Source organism: Fusarium flagelliforme (genome assembly GCF_020744385.1).
Source record: "Fusarium flagelliforme strain FIESC 12 MPI-CAGE-AA-0113 chromosome Unknown B0J16scaffold_2, whole genome shotgun sequence".
NCBI classification, from domain to species: Eukaryota; Fungi; Ascomycota; class Sordariomycetes; order Hypocreales; family Nectriaceae; genus Fusarium; species Fusarium flagelliforme.
This window is the reverse complement of record NW_025763504.1, coordinates 4,088,774-4,107,933: the sequence shown is the minus strand read 5'-3', so window position 1 is coordinate 4,107,933 and position 19,160 is coordinate 4,088,774. Positions and strand designations below refer to the sequence as shown.

Below are 19,160 nucleotides of genomic sequence, written 5' to 3'. Positions count from 1 at the left end.
AGCCCTTTGCCGCGATTCCTAGCCACGTCTGCTTCCCTCTAGGACGATTTGAAGAGAATTTTTGACTGATAGTAGGAACCAACAGATGACGGAAGGGTTCTAAGGTACCGGGATGATAGGGATCGAGTTCAAATACGGTGACTTCTCTGGGCGAGTAATAACACTTGAACGATTGGCTCAGGAAGAGGTACATGCCCAAACCAGTCCCGTCAAGGATACTGCATCCAGCGTCTACAGACACCTTTATCTGCAAGGTAGCTCAAGCTTTGCCGAGTGTTTCAGTCAATGGTCATCTCCCGTGTTGGAACAAATAGTGGCGATCCTCTTCAAACTCGGTCTGTCGTCGTATACAGATCCTGAAGCACAACGCCGCAGCAATGAAGAAACAAAGAAAAGTCTTAGCTATTATTCGAGAGGCATTAACCACAGCATAGGGTCTTCATAAGCTTCTGGAAGCCACTAGGCTGAGGGTTAGCCTGTTGACCGCTAGCTTGGGTGGGCTGGGTCGCCGGGCCTTGCTGGGAGGTCCTCGGCTGCTGGGGCAGGTTCTGGGCACTGTTCTGGAACTGGGCCTGAGTCGAGCCAGTGGGCGTGGCCATGTCCCGAAGACCCGAAACCCCGCTCCCCCTCTGTGCTGATAATGCGCCGGGGGCGCTTGGCCGATCTCTCTGCTTGCCCATCTGCTTGATCGGAGAGGGAGGAGGGGGTTGCGCGGCGTTTAAACGGCCGACAGTAAGGTTTTGTGCTTGTTGGTGAGAGGTGGTATTCCCGGGACGATGGCCGCTGTGCAGCTCCATCTGGGAAGGCCCAGGGCGAACATTGGGGTTGTGGAGGTAGGCATTGCTGTGGTTCTTGGAGTCCCATCCCTTTCCCGAATCCTTAGAGATCTTCATCCAGTCGTACTCGCCATCCTCAACCTCGCCGGTGTTCTTGAGCGCCTGTGTGAAAAGTTCGCGAAGGTAGTCGTAGTCGGGGGTGTCCTCGAATCCAAGGTTGCGGACGTAAGTCAAATATTTGGAGAACTCCTCGGGAAAGCCCTCGCAAAGATCCTTAATCGCAGTAGTCTGCTTCTTCTCGCCAATCTTCTCGTACTTCTGCTTGTTCGTAGCAGCCTTCAGGCCTTGCCAGGGAAGGCCACCGCGGAGGAAGTACAGGAAAACGTGACCAAGAGCTTCAAGATCGTCTCGGCGGGACTGCTCGCGGCCCAGGTGAGTGTTGATACTCATGTATCGGGCAGTTCCAGAAAGAGATTTTCGCTCGCGGTAAGGAATATGTTGCTTCGTCTTTGGGTCACGGTATTGCTTGGCCATGCCGAAATCGACAACATGAATTACACTAGACGCCTTGGTGCCGGGACGGCCAATCAAAAAGTTATCGGGCTTGATATCGCGGTAGATCAGATTCTTCTCGTGGATAGTCTGCACCCTTGAGAGCATCTGCTTAGCGACCATGACGACCGTCTTGATAGAAAACCTTCTGCCACAGTGATCGAAAAGATCCTCGAGCGAAGGGCCAAGCAGATCAATCACCAGAATGTTGTGAAGTCCTTCCTGGCCAAAATAGTAAACGTTGGGAATACCAGCTAAGTTTCGTGTTAGCACACAAGGGCATATTCAATCTAAATTGGGTTTCCTCACGGCAGCCAACAAGGATCTTGTACGTTCGGTACTCGTCGCGCAACTGAGGGGCATCACTCTTGCGAGGTTCCTATGGTCATGTCAGTACTGCTAGCTCAACAGCGAGAAGGAAGCACTCGGCAATTCGGAGACTTACAAATTTGATAGCAACTTGCTGGTTGTTTAGGAGGTTGGTACCCTCGAAAATGACACCAAAAGAACCCTCTCCGATCTTCTTGCCTACTCGGTAGTGAACACCGACGACGTTGGATGATGACGAAGCCATTTCGGCGGCGGAGGCGGTCTAGAGACCACCGTTATGCTGTTTTTGAACAGATACGGGAAATTCGGTCGTCGCGATGAGGCGTAAATCGTTCTTGGGATCGAAACGGGCTCAGCAAATCGATGCCTGCAATCAAAAAGCACAAATGATGGTCAGTATTGACAAAATCTGATGAAATGCTGGGTGCAGTGTGCACCAAACGCAGGAAAGCAAGCGGATGAGAAACAAAAAGTAGTGGCGCTGGTCGCGGTTGGACAACTCAAGAAGATGAGGCGACGGTTAGATTGGCCAAGTTGGGTTGCTTTGCCAGGTGCTGGGGTGTTGATTGGAGGCGCGGCAAAAAAGACACTTCTAGCCCGGGGACGCAGCCGCCAGCCGCAGCTTCAATGTGAAAGCCCCCTGATGGCGAAGCCGAAATGGTCGTTTTGACGCGTCTTGTAAAGGTCCAAATGCTGTATTTTCGCCGGTAGGATTCGTCGGGTTGGGGAGGCCTGAAGAGAATGATCGAGTGCGGTAATCCAAAGCAGACAAGAGCAAGACGGTTGGATATCCACGGCTCGGGAGCTCCCTTTTGTCGGGGAGAGACGACCGAACCACAACACAGCTGAACAGACCACCACCATCTAGACTAGGCAGACGAGACGAGACGAGACGGGCTGCCAGGCCCAGTATAAACGCAGAAAAGTCAAATCAACTCACCAGAATTAACAGAAGAGATGCCAAAAAACAATAGAGAAAAGGCAGCTCATAAGGCTATCGATTAAAGTCGAGTCGATTCGGAGGGAGAGTCGATCGAAGGGGAACGCCCCAAGAGAGAGCGAGAGCGAGCAAGAGGATGGTCGGTAACGTTGATGGGGAGATCAAGTTTGGGAAAGGGGAAAGAGAAGCAGTGGAAGAGACAGACGAGACTGGACCCGAACCGGCACGGGAGAGGAGCCCACCTCACCTTACTATTACTTGTCCGCCTGGGCTACCAGGCTAGGTACCTGCCTGGTCTGCACCTGCGCCTGCGTCTTACCTCAGTTCTCAGCACAGCAACCTCATGGAGCAGGAAAAAAAAGCCCAGGCCAGGCACCTCAGAAATCAAATCAGCGGTACAACTCCACTGGGACTGCTAGGGAACACCCCCGGTCCCCGGCCACAGGGCGGGCAACCTAATGGGAGCGGACATGGATAAGAGCGCTACAGAATGGAACAAGCGAGCCTACCCTAGGTGCTCAAGGGGTCAGGGCCTAGCACTAACAGCGCCCGTACGCCAACCAGCAACCGACGTCCAACATGGGCTTTCAGAGGGTCCAGGCCAGGCCGCCTAAGGAGATGACCAGCTCAGCACCAGCCGGACCTGGATTGGGTACACGCATTTTGAGGCTAACAGGGTACCTCGAAAAGGAGTATTCGTCTACAAGGCTCAGAGTTGAGGATTCTCAGAGCATGAGCAGCCACTTTCCGAGCTACATACTGTATGATATGGGAGGTTCTGTCATTTATCAACAGTGACAACACATGCCAAGTCTCTCGATACACTGTGCCGAGTTAGACTTTAGGTAGTTCATGTCTACTTGAGCGACGAGTATCATTCATCCCATGAATCTTTCTCGTAACCTACTCCAGCTCCCCTACCTTGAGTCAATCCCCCCTTGAGCCCCTTTGAGTGTCAGATATTCTATGTATGCATTCTCTCTCTTTTTATGAAAAAGCAACGACAATCCTACCTCGGGTCGCAGGTCAAAAGACATGATTGTATAAGAAAGCTTGTCGCCTCGGTGCTATCACCTGCACAATGCGGCCAACACTTGACACATACCTAGCCATTGACGTAGATTTATCGGTGAGCCAAGTCTTGCGGCTTCTCTGACAGAAACTCGCATGAGAGATATGTATTTGTCTTGACAGTGTTTTGCTTCTCGTCTGGTGGTCGCTTACTGATCCGCTTTGACGATGTTATCCCCTCTAGACTGCCCATCCTACGGATACTGCAGTGCAGACATTCGACAAACTCCGTCTGTGCCCTCGCAGGATTTCCCCAATGAATTGAATGAACGACTTGACTCGGCGCTGTCCGCTAAAGCTGTGGAGCGCCCTAAGGTAGGTACATGCATGTCCTATCCAGGTATGGAGGTATCTCTGGATGGATCCGTACCGTACCGTACCCCAACGGCAGAGCCGGGGTACAAAACTCTACCTGGACCAACGCGCAATTTCCCAGCCTCTCGTCAGGTACCGGTACTGGGCCCGTCCGTCCCTTAACATTCACCGTCTATCATCTGGTCTGTGATGCTATCGACATGGGTCAAATGGTTGAGATTCAAGGTTCTTGTCGGCGAGAATCTGCTTCTGGTTCACTCATTCTGCACGGAAGAAAAGGACCCTGCCTGGACCTGCAGCCGGTCAGAACGTTCATGGAGCAATTTCGAGAATGACCCCATCCCATCCCATTGAATTGAGTTGAGTTGATCTGAGGAGAATGGATCTACTCATGTTGTCTCGTGTTGTGCGTGCATGGGGAGCTCCGAGCTTGAGCTTGTGCATATCTCTCGTGTATGTACTCCGTACTGTACAACATTCACTTGTACCTAGGCTAGACCGGACTGACCTGACCTGACCTGAACTGAACTGGAACAGATGGGGAAGCAGACGATCTACCTCGCTTCACTAAAATGCCGCGCTTCTGGTCGTGATCCTGTCTTGACCGCAACATGCATTAACGAATGGATGAGCAGGCACTATTTTGAACGTTTGTTTCGAGGTTCTTTTCTCCTACTATTACCGTTGGGTCTAGCGATTCATTCAAGCATTTCCTGGAACGTCAATGGTTATTCTACGAAAGCAGACTCTTTAGTTTGCATATTGATGAAAAGCATGCAACCACAAAAGCTAAAATAACTGTACAGCACCACACCAAAAGAGTCAAGACGTTACTAGCGCCCGTCTATCACACTTGGGGGTCTTGGCTTTAGACGTCCAATCCGCTGTCGAATTGAGTTGGAGTTGATCCACGATAGGCATGGAACCTTTCCGTTGCCCATTACTCCGATTCAAATTCCTACTGTATCTACTCTCCCTCGTTCATCGTATGAGGATCAAGATCACGGAATCGATCTCCTCTATGTAACAGCTTAAGGGGAAAAACTCTTCTCGATGACTGCGATTCGTGTCTCCGCTTCTCATCATCTGTCATGTCTCTCCTCTCCATCGAACAGGGTCTTGATCGTGAAATTATCCAATAGTTCATCACAGAACAATGCGCCTCTGACCTTTTTGCTGAAGCTACCCCGGTCTCAACAACAGCAACAAGCCTAGAAGAGATATCTCGACCAGGGGTCCCCCGCCTGAGGCGGCTCTCAGTCTCGGCTGGCTCTTGTCGATTCTCACTCTCACTCATCACATCGACTTCCACCTCCCTTTTTTTGTATCGCGTGTCTCCTAATTAACCTTCCTACCAGTGATCCAGTCTGTGCTGTGCTGTGCTGTACCTAATAATAAGATGCCTGGACCCTGCAGCCAATGCAGGTTCAGGTCACTCGTCCAGCAAACAATTGCTTTCTTGTCTGTTCTGTCATGTCAGTCACTCGCCACAGTTGAGTTGTCAACACAGCCTCTGTACTGTACACGCACATACTCGCCACATCCATCGGTCAATCCTGTTCATCAACGGCGGTTTTGCGGCTCAAGCTTACGCAAAGTACTGTACTCACTGTTTTTAGAACTTGTCATGATGAGCCTCACTCTCGCCGAGCCTCTTTTTCGTCATGTTTCATCTTACTCCCATGCTATGACCGTGTAGGATCCTACATCTCATTCATCCAAGCCTCTTGACTTTGCTATTCCCACAGACATATTGACGACGCTCTCCATTCGCATAAACAGGCTCATACATTGTGTTACTTGCTCGAAATTGAATGCCAGTCCTCAGCCGTTGCCCTGCCAGGGTTACATTGCACCAAGTACCCACAGCCATCTAGCAAGATCCCAGTCCTGTTCATTGCACTCAATTGAAAAACCTCGTCATGTTCGATTCCTTATTTTTCCAATTTCCCTGTTTCCATTTACATACGAAGTGAAGGCTGTTGGCTGCACGTCACCTTCGGAGATTTGGCTTTCTTTTTCCCTGTTGAAATTTCCGAAAAAGCTAAGTTAAGTTAATCTAATCTAGCGCTCGCTCGTCCTCGTCCTCGTCCTCAGCCAGACAAACAGACAGTCATTGCATGAAATCGTAATACGTAGGCCAATTAAATTTCACTTGTCAAAGCTCATTTTAGTCTAGGAAGTTACTACAACTTGGGATCGACCAATTGCAATTACGATCGATCGCTTATAATCGACGTTGAGACGTTGGAAAATTATACAGCCCAGTATCTAATATATTGGTCGTCTAAACAATTACGTGCTTCCTCGTCATCCAAAGCTTTTTCATCTGAACTTGGACCCTCTGTTGATTGTTTACCATTGCTATGGCATCCTGACAGGGTCAGACTCGGTACAAACCTTTGCCGGCTTAACCTATGGCACGGGGTGAAATATGATGCAAACTCCTAATCTATGCTAACTGTCTTCCGTTTCCTGCTGTTTGATATTCGCGGGGGATACAACGGTTATGGTCTCGAACACTTATGTCGTTGTGTATGAGCAGGGTTTCATGTCATGAGGCTTGCAGGCGACTAGCATGGCAGATCCCCTGGTTTCGCACAGGTTCAGTAATAAATCACATTTAGAATATCGGATATCCGAACGAGAGTCCATGGAAATACTAACATAAAGTATTTCGCTTCGACAATAAGATTTGATGAGCGACTTGGACTTTCCCTGTCGTGTTTAGACGAGAAACGAATCAGAGACTCATCGGATCGCTAAAGTTAATAAGTATCAACCATACTGCTGGGCATGTAGGGTAGTCACATTCAAAGTTCGGACGTGCTGCCCTAGATCTTGTCAAATAGTTACGCACAGGAACAAGCAAGAACCGATACAGGTTTAGAAAAGTATATCATTCAAAATACAGACCTACTATTTGATTCTCTGTTTGTCTTGTGTACTCTATCACAAGTCGCTGTACTCTTCTTATAAGTCTTTAGGTCTTGTTACAAGCACGTCAAGTCACAAAACACAATATTCGACGTTCAAACCCAGCTGACAATGCTGTGGCTACCAACACATCAATGTCAAAGGTTGCTAGTAGTAGTTGTCCATAAATTTGAGAGTGGGACTGCTGATACAAGCACGGAGGAGAGTCCATGATCACGGTGCAATATATATCCCGCTACTGCATCAATTCCGAGGACATGACAAATCTCGACGAGGTCAGCTTACACTTTATATCCACTTTCACCGTGTCCAGTAAATACTATATATCGAATAAACGCAACCTTGAGACATTAATACTTTAGCATTCTTTGTGACATAAGAGCATCTTTCTACTATAATGAGTCCCTCCAAGTTGGTCGGTCGGTTTCCTTGGGCGACAAGCCCCCTCGTTAGCAATGCACCGATGCTCGGAATAGCTACGCCTCTTATGACTGCTGAAGTCACCAAGGCCGGCGGTCTCGGTAAGACCTACTTGAAAGCCGTTGCAGGGCATTTCTGGGTTATCTGACATTCAAGAATAGGTTTCCTCCCCTGTTCGGCTTATATCGAACCCGACTCAGAGCACGTCAACAGGCTTGCAGCTCACTTTGATGAGGTCCGGTCACTTCTTGGGGCTGATCAAACATCTGATGGCACACTTCCAGTTGGAGCAAGCTTCATCACCAGTCACAGCTCCATGAGCTACTTTCAAGAGACGGCACTGCCGCTTATTGCCAAGAACCGCCCCGCAGCGATATGGCTCTTTGCCCCGGACGGTGATCTCAAGCCGCACAGCAAGATCATCCCCAGCCTTAAGAGCTTGGAACACCCTCCTGTTGTATTTGTACAGGTAGGAAATGTGGCTGCAGCCCGAGAGGCAGTGCAAGATGGTGCAGATGTGCTGGTGACACAGGGTGTTGACGCTGGCGGCCATCAGTTTCGCCAAGGCTCGGGTATCGTAAGCTTGGTCCCAGAAGTGAGAGATATGCTTGATAGGGAGTTTTCGGATAGAGGTATAAGTATCGTGGCTGCAGGAGGAATTGCAGATGGACGAGGCGTCGCCGGGGCCTTGGCTCTAGGTAAGTATATAAAATAGAGGTGGTTGTTACATGGGAGGCTAACAATGCATAGGCGCTGATGGAGTCGTAATGGGCACAAAGGCAAGTGATCTACAGCATCAAATTTATGAAAACTCACTGACATATGAATTCTAGTTTACTATCACGCCCGAGTCTAAATATCCGGATATCCGAAAGCAGAAAGTTCTTGAGGCTGTAGATGGCGGCGTGTCTACGCTCAAGTATGTCATATACCCTTCATCCTGAGCGCTCAATGCTCACACGACACAGATCTACCTTTAACGACAGGATAACAAACAGCCCTCTATGGGGGCCTCTCTACGACGGACGTGCCATTGTCGGTCCTATCCATGAGAAGTTTATGGCTGGAACGAGTCTGGAGGAGTGTCAGCGAAGTTTGAAAGAAGACTATCCCGAAGAACATGCTCGCTATATTGTTAATACCTGGGCGTAAGTGCATTTATCCTTTCCCGTGTCTATAACTCTAACGATATGGATAGTGGAACTGGTGTTGGACTTATCAACAAGGTGCAGCCGACGGGGGAAATTGTTCGTGAGGTTCGCGAAGAGGCGAAGCGTGAGCTACAAAGGGCAGCTAGCTGGGTCTAAGACAGGAAATAGAATAAGAAAATTAATGCCTGTCACGTTGGATGCTATAAACATGAAGCCTGTTTCAAAGAGAAAGCTTCAGTCCTATACCCGGAATTGTTCGCTGGATTCAGGAGGTTCGCAAGCAGTACACTTGTAGTTACACAACACAGGGACGCAGAGGCTCGAGACAGGCTTTGATCGAGACACAGTAAACCCTGTCATGATCAATGGACACATTTGCTCTTTCTCATTTATTGCGTTTGAAAAGGTATCAAAATTGGTATTGACGTGTGTACTCGCACTCCTATATACATCCGCATCCAGGTAGTATGGAGCGATTGACATACAGCAAGTTGATATCATACAAATGTAAACAAATAACAATGCACAATGCTAACCCAAAGGCACAAAAGACACGCTTAATCTACAGCTTGGAGTTGGTCTGGGCCTTCTTCAGCACGGGGTCAAGCTTGGTCGCCTTCATAACGTTGCCCTTGATCTTGAGTTTGCCGCCCATGAAAAGGCGCTGAGCATTAGCCTTGCCAGCGACGAGCTTGCCAAAGTTCTCTTCTGAAAGAACTAGTGTGACTATAAAACGTGGATGTTAGTGAGGACTGCGCCAAGCAAAGAGACGCGCGCGCGTCGGGGTCGCAACTTACCGTCGGGCTTTTCACCGGTGCCGGTTGCTACCTTGCCAGACTCCTTGAGGTCGATATGCCAGCTGGCCTCATCGCCGCTCGCATTCTTGAGAGTAAAGGCGTAGATGCCGTTACCTTGCTTGATAGCGTCCTTGCGATCGGCGTCGCTTGCGTTGATGGCTGCTTGGATGGCGTCGAAGGCGGCCGAGGAAGGGAACTTTTCTATTAAAAGAATCAGTCTCAGATTGGTCTTGGAGCGGCAGAGACGGTATATCATGGGATCAGCAACGTACCGTTCTTGAGAGACATGGCTACTAAGAGGTATAGGAGGTGAGATTAATGAGAAGGATATGTATGTAGTTACAGAAAAAGTTGAAGAAAACGTGGGGGATCGGCCGAGGTTTATAAATGTGACAGAAGGTCGTTGAGTTGAAGTTTCAAAAGAATCCGGGGGTCTTTTTTAATGATTACATGTGATGCGAACCTCGGCGGATCTGGGGATGAGATCATCCACATGTTTCCTCCCCCACAAAATGATCACTATCACTCTCAACCGGGTAAAGACCAAGACCACGCGGGGGAAGATTCTATAAAGACGCCATGACTCGGACACGGTTAGTATTGTAGGTATGGTGGCCACGTGCTTTTTGCCATCTTCAAGCCATAAAGGTAGAGTCAATATTATTCTTTGTCTCTTATTTGGTGAATATAGTCTAGAACCGGCTTTTCATTCCCTTTATCGCTTCAAAGTTCTGGTCAGCTTACAGTTCATTCAGTTCTCTTAATTTCTCCACGACCAAATAGTGTTTCATCTCCATCACATCAATTCCTTGGTTTGTAGATCATGATTTACACGTGAGAGTGCCGACCTTGCTGATCATTATCTTTTCTATTTTGCATGGGTATCTGGCCTCTCATGCGCCGTACAGAACACCTTACAACTGCCATTCAGGCACAGCGAAATCCCGATGTTGAGGCCAGTATTCTGGTCTGGTTCACTTAGAGTTAGCATTATCAACCAAAGCACATATTTGAAGCACATACCTGGTTAGAAACAAGACGGCCATGCGTCGTCTCCTCTCATCGATATCCTCAGAGGCCGTCAAGCGTAGCCAGTCACCGAGCCATCCTCTCAACTCCGTCTCACTCTTACCAAGCGTATCGATACCTCGTTCTGCGCACGCAATCCGTAGCTCTTCGTAGTGCAGTCCCATAGGTCCACCATCCTCCAGAATGTTCTTGTCATCGCCCTCCAGATAAGCCATGCGATACCGTCCTTTGGCTCGCCACATGCCAGGCGGCATAAAGCCTAGACGATCCCAGATGGTACCACTGAGGTGTAGACTCTTGAGGACATGCGCGCGGGCGACGGCTTGTGTAACACGTGGGCTAAGGACGCCGTGAGGGTACTTTGCTTCCAGCTCATCAAAGGAGGCCTTTCGACGCTGCTCTCCCTTCTCCAGAGCTGAGAATATTTGGGTAGGTATTCTGCATGGGTATGGTACGACGCTGTCAACGTAGGCAACGACCAGAACCGTGAATTCCCCAATGACAATCAACATTAGTCCAAACAGAGGCAGCCGTATCATATCGTGTCGCACTCGCCAGAGAAGGACCCAGTCCGCTCTGGAGAATGTCTTGGGAACATAATGAGGTCGGAAAATCGATGGTCGATCGTCGGCGGGCGTTCGCTGAAGCTTTTCGCGAAGGAGACGTCGGCTCGTCCATACATTCTTGAGACCCTGTTTGTAGAACTTGAGGTATCCTTTTCCCAGCTCAAAATAATATTTGGGTGCCGAGTCAAAGTCTCTGCGTCGAGGAAGAGTGAGCGGCGGTGGTCGCGTGACGTCGGGAGGGTTGATGAGCGGGTTCAAGTTCTTTGGACCATCATTATGGATGGAACGGGATGCTATCCGCAGCGCAATTGATGACTGTGGCAATGGACTGACTGTAACAAGTGGCCATTGGCGTAAAGGTCGACTACTCTGGCAGAGTCGCCATGGCATTCGAGAGCTCATGGCTATTAGGTGAGCTATAGAAGAGGATATGTGTAAGTTTTGGAGGTGGATTTTGGAGGCCAAGAGTTCAAAATCCAGAAACGTGATGCGTCATTGGCCAGATTGTTCGTTGACGTCGGCGAATTCTGAAAGGCGCAGATCTTCAGGAACCGTCACAAAAACGTCAAGTTATCTATGTATTTTTTCCAGCCATGATATGCTATTGGACACAAATCTAGAAATGGCTATTACCATAAAAACTCTGAATATTCATTACTGTACTTTTCTTATGCGTGCCTTTATCGAGACACGTGTTACACGATACCAGAGCTTGATACCGCGATAGATAACCACATAAATCGATACATTAGCATTTTTTTTTTACTACAGCACAATATTAATGATTTAACTTAAGATATATCTCTCATTGCTGTATGTTTGACCTACCCTAAGTAGACCGAAATCAACAAGGACCGCAAAAGAGCGGATGACAAGGTTATCAAAACCATATGCAGAGTATCTGCACTTGGCGAGCATGGCCCCGGTACAAGTCAGGCATGGCTTCAGGGGGTCAATTCACGGTGAAAGAAAAGATCGGCGAGTGCCTTGCATTAAGGTATCTCGGGAACTTCTTCACTTGCCATTGGATCGCCAAATACAGCCTCGCTCTTGACCAGCCTCCAAACATCAGAGAGTTAGGCTCTGAATGGAGACGTCCATCAGCCGAGATCTACGTGTTAGTTACCTAGGTAGTTACAGTAGCGGTCAACTCTCCGGATAGACTATGGGGTCGTCAATCGTCTTTCCAATGGATCTCATCTCAGTTATCTGCGACATCAAACCCTAGGGTGGGCCATTGCTGATATGCAGCTCGTGTTGGAATACTTACAGAATAGGAAGACGATACCTAGCTATGAGTACCTACCTATGTAGACAAAGTCCTATGGAATACATCGGCATGTACGTAAGAGGCTGCAGTCAAGACATCGTCAAGTATTGTGTTTCTTTGTACAGCCAGTCATTGTAAGTTCTCACTGCCGCTAAAATGACATAACAGGCGCACATTTTTGCGGGGAGTAACAAATTCATACCGACGATCAAGTCCCGTCAACTCCACCAGGTTTCTTGTTACCGACTTCGAAATTTCTTCTAGAACAGATTAAAGCATATCGCTAATTTTGTCACTGCTACTTTGGTCATCCCCCGAAAGATTTATAGACTACCGATATAATCAAGATGGTATGCCCAGTTTGCTTCTGTTATACACATGCTGTATCCATAAATTTATAAGATTTAACTGACTGACTTGACTTGACTCATTTCAGGTTCATGCTGATGCGTCAAACTTTGCTGAGGGCGTCACCAAAGACGATGCCTACGAGCAAGTCCTCTGGCAAGCCGAAGGTCTAGTTACTGACCAGCGCAACTGGGTTCGTCAAATTGCCTTGAGTATTGGATGTGCTTGACTCACCTTCTAACTCATTACCACTAATAGGTTTGGTGAGTAAATCAGGGCTCCTTTCATTTATATGGCTGACAATTCTGTAGCAATCTTTCCAACGCCGCCTCTTTGCTATGGCATGCATACAAGTCTTTGGACTCACCAAGCAAAGACGTCAACTGGGCCGGTAGGTCATAACCCTTCTGAGCTCTAATGGCACCCAATAATGACATGCCCTCAATTACAGGATTTTACGTCCTCGACAAGTCCTCCAAAGACTCCCAACTCATCCTCGGCCCATTTCAGGGTAAGGTCGCTTGCCAGACCATCAAGTTCGGCAAGGGAGTTTGTGGTACAGCGGCCGCAACCCAAGAGACACAGCTGGTCCGAGATGTGGAGGAATTCCCTGGACACATTGCTTGTGATGGAGACAGCAAGAGCGAGATCGTTGTGCCTATCCTCGTTGCTCAGGACGACGGTTCTAAGAAGCTAGTGGCTATCATTGACATCGACTGTGCTGAGCTCAATGGCTTTGATGAGGTCGACAAGAAGCATCTTGAGCAGCTTGCGGCTCTGCTCGCCACGAGTTGTGATTGGTAACTAGTTGCAAAACATATGCAATGACACAATATGACCAACAACGATCGCCGGCATTCCTTTGAGCAAACCTTTTCTTGCATGTTCTCTCAATGCATGTGAAATTAAACAGTCTGTGTTGACATCCATCATGACTATGCCGTCATGGTCTCGATGCATTCGAGATGTGGGAAAATATTGGATCTTGTTGACATCGAACAATATCGCACGTCCCTTGTTGACTTTGGTTCTCAGGATTCTCTCCCTCGCCTCACCTCCACCCACTTATATCAGAAACGGACTTTTTGGTGGTGAAACCCGCACCTGCTAGCATATGTCGTCTTGTGAAACTGGTGGGTAATGGATTCAACGTAAGCCGAGAGGAGTAGTCAATAGCTCGAGAATTCATGCTCTAAAGTCTACAATGAGGGGCTTGACACTAAGAATTCTGTCGTCTCCCATGGCAACCGAGTGCCCTTAACCGCCGAAAACATTGGATACTGTGACATCAAACCGGATTCAGTATCACGATGATGATGACGATGAATGTTCTGGTGAGGTTGTTTCTGGCGAGAACGATCCAATCGGTGGGTCATGGAATCGGGGATCTTGCCAAAGGACATGGCATCTCCCAATTAGACTCGGAAAGGTTCAGGGCCGTTTATTTCACAGACCTACCGACAGTACAAGTGACATGCAAAAGCAGGGGTCTTTTCAACGTCCAGGGCCCGTTATCCTGGCTCTGCTTTTGGGTTTGTGGCGCGCCTCAGCGATTTGATTTACCTTTGTTGGAGTGAGTCCCACAGTCAAGATGGGCCCTGCCTGGGTGCACGATCAATAGATGCCCATAGTTAGGCTTGAAAGCTGGTGTTTGTCCGCTTCCCGCCATTAGCCCAACTTGAATATAATTCCAGCCATCCAAGGCGGTAAAGAGACTTTGGACATGGTATGGACAGCACTGACCACAACTGATCTCGTGAACTGTGAATGAATGAGCTGATACGATTCAAGACAGAATACGGATACAGAATTTCGAGTTAATGTGTGAGAATGATGAATGGCAAGTGGAACTGTCAACGTCAGCCAGGAGCTTGGCAATAGCGAGCGAGTCCGAGGTGCTTTCAAACATATACGCAATATCTGTGTGGCTGTGAACATGACTTCGCCAAACACGCGCGTACATCAGAAACTACTGTATGTCTTCTATTCCCGAACATGGTGTGGTGTATGGCAGTGCGGGTAAAGAAGAGCCCTGACTGGTGGGATAGCTTATACAATACAGTAGGTAGCTTAGTACCTGTTCAGCTGGAATAATCGCCTTCTCATGCCTCACAGCATTAAAGCGATGATCCGGATGAAACCATTGAATGGGTCTGTCTTCGTCCCTGAAATGCCGGACCAGGCTGAGGTGGATTCCATTGAACCTACCTAACGACTCAGTCCCTGAAATGGTCCCCTGATTCGATTCGATTCGGATGAGAGCGGGAGGTCGGAAGAAACAAGGCCTTGGTTTTCATGTCCATATTGATGGAATCTAATCTGTCCATTGGTGACGCGACTTTTCAACTGCCCATTCAATGCTGCCAAGGTTCCAATCCCCTGGACGCACAAACTTTAGAACTCCCCTGTTAAATCTGGGTATAGATTCCCTGTAAATCCCCCAGAACTCTTTGACGAATAGGCGGCTCTAGGGGCTGCTTCAGCCCCTGCAGTAGGTGCACCAGCCTCCTTGTTTCCAGCCCAAAGCCCAGCCTCCCGTCAGAGGCTCCACTGCTACTGTTCCACTGTGACCCGCTCGATTACCGCTTTCGGCCCCCAACCACACGCAAGCCAGCCGTATACAACGCTTCGATATCCTGCTCCATGGTCTTCATTTCTAACAGAGAGCGAACGAATGCTCTCTTCCATCTGAGAAACTCTACCCTCTTTTATTCAACATCTTCAAAGCGTTTATCCTTCGCGGCTGGTCTACTAACTCGATAGCTCCTCAGCTCTATATCACTATCTTGTCCATCACATCCGCTTCGCTTCGCCTAGGTTTTGCAAGCAGCGCCAGTCATTCCGTCATCGCTCTATCCAACTCACTCAGCCTGTTCTCTCTCTCTATATTCTCTTCTCTTTCGCGCCCCAATTCGATCGGTTATTTCCTGTTCTTCAACACAAGCACTCCGGAACGCTGGCTCTACCAAAGCTTAATTCCACTTGATACCCAAATTCCTCCTAGTCCGGTACTGTCAATCAACGCCCACCTGGTTCGTTTCAAACTTTACCTTGTCAACTCTTCGCTTTCTGGTCTATCTCTACTCGGCTATTTCCATTGCTCTGGCTTCGACTTCTTTCTCTCAGGCGTCGTCTTGCTTCTGCGCTAGTCAATTTATCGTTCCTGACACCAGTCCAACTTTGGAACTACCAAAACCGAGCTATTTCTAGTCAACAGCAACCACTGTCTATGTAAACAAACCCACCGCGCTGATTATCGAGATCCCTTCATTCAATTCGACCTTCTTCACTCCACTGCCACTCCCGCCTTTGTGCGCATAGCTGCAATGGCAGCCAAGGTCAAGAACCTCATGAGTGCGGCGCACACTGCAGGCATCTTTGCCGATATTGCGGTAGACGGCCCAGAAATCGGAACCCTGGTCGCTATCGTCGATCGAGCCAAAAACCTGCCGAACCGCAAGACAATCGGAAAGCAAGATCCCTACTGTGCGGCCAGATTGGGAAAGGAAGCCAGGAAGACAACGACTGATGTCCGTGGCGGGCAAACACCGAAATGGTAAGATTCTAAATGTCGAGTTCTATCGAGGATCAATTCATACTGACTCAAAAATTAGGGATCAAGAGCTACGATTTACAGTTCATGATTGCCCAGATTATTACCAACTCAAGCTCTCCATCTTTACAGACGATAAGCGAACAGACCTGATCGGAGAGTCATGGATTGACTTGCGAGCTATCATTGTTCCTGGTGGCGGACAAAACGACTTTTGGCAAACGTTGACCTGCAAAGGCAAATACGCCGGTGAAATCAGAGTTGAAATCACATTCTACGACACTCGACCAAAGCCCGACAAGCCGGCAGCGAAGCCAAAGCAGATTGCTCCAGCTGAACCAGACCAGGGATCTGTCAAGCAGAGAACACCCGTAAAAAGACGGCCTTTGCCATCGGACCCTGTCACTGGCGAAGCTCCAGCTGTGTCACCACCAGCTTCAGCTCCGACAATAGCACCGGCTCCCGCGCCAGTCCCAGCAGCGGCCCCAGCCCCGGCACCTTCTGAACCGCCTGCTGGTCCTGATCATCGCACACCTCCACGAGCACATGCCAAACAGATTTCACACTCAGGCAACTTTGTGCCAACTCAGTCTCCTTTGCAAGTTGTCGAGTACAACACGCCACCTTCACACTCATCCCGCCGTCAGACGGAACAATATTCTACATCCCCACATGGGCATGTACCCCAGGAATATACAACTCCGACCCGCGGAGACGCGTCTCGCCCATCTCGAAGGTCAATGATCGCTTATGATGAGCCTCGACAATACGACGATCGCGAGTACAGCCCCAGATATGCCCCTCAACACGAACAGATGGACCCTCGTGGTCATTACTCCCCTCAGCAAGACTTTTATGAGCGACCACAAGCACTTTTAGATGACCCCAGACAGTACTCACCAGTGGAGAATGAGCATCCCCCACCTCCGCCTGCACACCGTAGCAGAGGTAACAGTTCTGGTCAAGAGCTTGTGCCGAGAAGAAGCATGGAGACGTCGCCAAACAAGCTCCCGCAGATGAGACATGATGTTTTGAGACATGAGGCCCAGAGACAGTCGATGGTGCCCTACCCAGGTCGACCGGCTTTCCGGAATTATGATTCAGCCCCCGCTACTAATCAAGCCCCTTCTCCCAACTCAAATGCTTATGATGGCATGCCGAGACACAGCTCATACGACGCGAGTTATGATCCTCATTATCGATCTATGCAGCCCACGGTTGAGGATGTGCCTGAAATGTCTGGCGCACCGGCACAAAACAACCCACAGAATGGCTCACAGTTCCAGCGTTCTGACGAACTTTGTTTTGATGACAACCCAAGCCCTGCGCCTCTGGTTCTTCGGCGATCTCCTGCCCCAGCTCCATTCAGAGAAGACTACTCGCCATCACATTCTCCTCGGGGCTACAAAAATCCCGAGGACTGGCAAGTCGCCTTGTCACCGTCTCATGGTCGGAGCTATTCCAGAAGTCCCACAGACAACGCGTATTACCATCACAATGGTCAAGGCAATTATACAGGCCACCCGGCTGATATGAGTCTCTCTCACATGCAATCCCCACACAACCAAGCGCCCCCAGCTTTACCAGCGACCCTTGTACCAGGACTGGATGCAAACCAATCTCAGGAATTGACAAACCTTATCTATGAAGATCGCCGGCAAGACCGAAGACAACATTCGCAGAGCATGTCCAGCATGCCTACATCTACTCGAGGACGCCCTAGGAACGAATCCTTCCAAGGATACAATCAGCCACCACCTGATCAAGGGTACGGCCAGCCACCACCAGAGCATGCGTACGCGGTTCAGCCTTATAACCGACGGGCTATTACTTACAACCCACCTGAACAACAAGTCGTAAGGCATCGCGGCGTCTCTCCTGACCCGCGTACTAGCCCGAACCCTCATCACAGAATCAAGCGCAAGTCAGTGAGTCCCGCCCCTCCTATCGAAGACCAAAGGAGGAAGTCGGATATTCCATTTGGACCTGATTCATACGATGCCCTCAACCCCAGTCTTGTTTCGTCTAAAAACGGAACAAGCCCCTCACCTGACTTTATGGACGAAGAGCCAAAGAAGATCATCACATATGACGGGCGCGAGATCGACCCATCTGACCATCTTCCGATGGAGACATGGGCACCTGAACCAGAGAAGAAGAAGCCAGAGCCTGGCACCGAAACTCGTTCAAGACCTCAACTTTCAGGGGTCAAGCCAATGCCTCCCAGCAACCGACGAGCCCCACGTAGCGGACGTCATTCGATGTCTGCCGTGAACACGTCTTATTCCTTCGGTGAGGAGTCTCGTGCGCCTCCCCAAGCTGGTCGTACTCGCCTCCAAAAGCGAACCAACCGAGTATCGGCGGACAACTCTCCAGCAGCCTCAAGCCCACTGGCTCCAATTTCTAAGGACAATTACCAGGAGAGGGCACCATATGGCAACGCTTCGCTTCGAGGATTGCCTCGTGCGGGCACATGGGATTTTGAAGACGAGAATCGTGGGGTTTACGGAGGCCCACCAATTCCGGCCAAGATCCCTATGCCGGTGATGAGCGGTGCAAATGGCACTGGCCAGGAACTGGCACTAATGCAAGAGATGCAGCGTATTGATATTGGGACAGGCAGGTCCAGAAGAAGGGGAGGCTATTAGCTCAACAGAAGTAACGAGACCTAGAAGAGATGTACACTATTATAATCATAAGTCACTAGTAATGATTTTGGCGTTTGAGTTAAGCAAGATGGGAGGATAGTTAAGGCAGGCAACGTTGGAGTTCTCTTTTAGATGTCCAGCTGGTGGAGACGGACAAAATTAGAATTTGATTCATATCCATATATATGCATATACCATAAACACCCAGCTGTGGTAGTATTTAACATACTTCACTCGTCATTGCTCCAACTTGGCTTTAGAAAATGCAATTGATATTATGAACAACATGAACAACAACGCTAGAGTCTTCTGGGCAGTGCGACAGAAGTTGCAACTGCTGTGTACCGTCACGATCTAAGAGAAAGAATTTAAGCTATCATCAAGCAGACTTACTTACATTGATGCTAGAACATGAATGGCTTGGGTCTGATCACAATTTTTTAAGCTATTATCCCAT

The 19,160-nt window shown here is 49.0% G+C and overlaps 6 protein-coding genes across 6 annotated transcripts; 3 read left to right on the top strand and 3 right to left on the bottom strand.

Annotated features, from left to right (window-relative positions):
• Positions 1 to 306: 306 nt before the first annotated feature.
• B0J16DRAFT_70350 (kinase-like domain-containing protein) lies at positions 307 to 2,092 on the bottom strand. Its single transcript, XM_046134332.1, has 3 exons — positions 1,774 to 2,092; positions 1,638 to 1,707; positions 307 to 1,582 (listed from the first exon to the last, which is right to left on the bottom strand). Exons 1-3 carry the CDS (start codon positions 1,900 to 1,902, stop codon positions 420 to 422), a joined length of 1,362 nt encoding a protein of 453 aa, XP_045986977.1. The 5' UTR covers positions 1,903 to 2,092; the 3' UTR covers positions 307 to 419.
• Positions 2,093 to 6,905: 4,813 nt separating this feature from the next.
• Positions 6,906 to 8,863, top strand: B0J16DRAFT_334333 (2-nitropropane dioxygenase). Its single transcript, XM_046126946.1, has 6 exons — positions 6,906 to 7,442; positions 7,503 to 8,039; positions 8,092 to 8,120; positions 8,175 to 8,260; positions 8,310 to 8,489; positions 8,540 to 8,863. The coding sequence occupies exons 1-6, from the start codon at positions 7,319 to 7,321 to the stop codon at positions 8,646 to 8,648; spliced, it is 1,065 nt and encodes a 354-aa protein (XP_045986976.1). The 5' UTR covers positions 6,906 to 7,318; the 3' UTR covers positions 8,649 to 8,863.
• Positions 8,864 to 8,892: 29 nt separating this feature from the next.
• On the bottom strand, positions 8,893 to 9,948 carry B0J16DRAFT_411703 (SCP2 sterol-binding domain-containing protein). The gene is made up of 3 exons (XM_046133260.1): positions 9,562 to 9,948; positions 9,290 to 9,490; positions 8,893 to 9,218 (listed from the first exon to the last, which is right to left on the bottom strand). The coding sequence occupies exons 1-3, from the start codon at positions 9,575 to 9,577 to the stop codon at positions 9,055 to 9,057; spliced, it is 381 nt and encodes a 126-aa protein (XP_045986975.1). The 5' UTR covers positions 9,578 to 9,948; the 3' UTR covers positions 8,893 to 9,054.
• B0J16DRAFT_411702 (uncharacterized protein) lies at positions 9,938 to 11,487 on the bottom strand. The gene is made up of 2 exons (XM_046133259.1): positions 10,313 to 11,487; positions 9,938 to 10,258 (listed from the first exon to the last, which is right to left on the bottom strand). The coding sequence occupies exons 1-2, from the start codon at positions 11,284 to 11,286 to the stop codon at positions 10,204 to 10,206; spliced, it is 1,029 nt and encodes a 342-aa protein (XP_045986974.1). The 5' UTR covers positions 11,287 to 11,487; the 3' UTR covers positions 9,938 to 10,203.
• Positions 11,488 to 12,352: 865 nt separating this feature from the next.
• Positions 12,353 to 13,559, top strand: B0J16DRAFT_70277 (GAF domain-like protein). Its single transcript, XM_046134330.1, has 5 exons — positions 12,353 to 12,504; positions 12,591 to 12,695; positions 12,761 to 12,765; positions 12,814 to 12,893; positions 12,954 to 13,559. The coding sequence occupies exons 1-5, from the start codon at positions 12,502 to 12,504 to the stop codon at positions 13,304 to 13,306; spliced, it is 546 nt and encodes a 181-aa protein (XP_045986973.1). The 5' UTR covers positions 12,353 to 12,501; the 3' UTR covers positions 13,307 to 13,559.
• Positions 13,560 to 15,828: 2,269 nt separating this feature from the next.
• On the top strand, positions 15,829 to 18,703 carry B0J16DRAFT_261885 (uncharacterized protein; the record flags this gene model as incomplete). Its single annotated transcript, XM_046123286.1, has 2 exons — positions 15,829 to 16,058; positions 16,117 to 18,703. The coding sequence occupies 2 exons, from the start codon at positions 15,829 to 15,831 to the stop codon at positions 18,701 to 18,703; spliced, it is 2,817 nt and encodes a 938-aa protein (XP_045986972.1).
• Between the last annotated feature and the right edge of the window lie 457 nt (positions 18,704 to 19,160).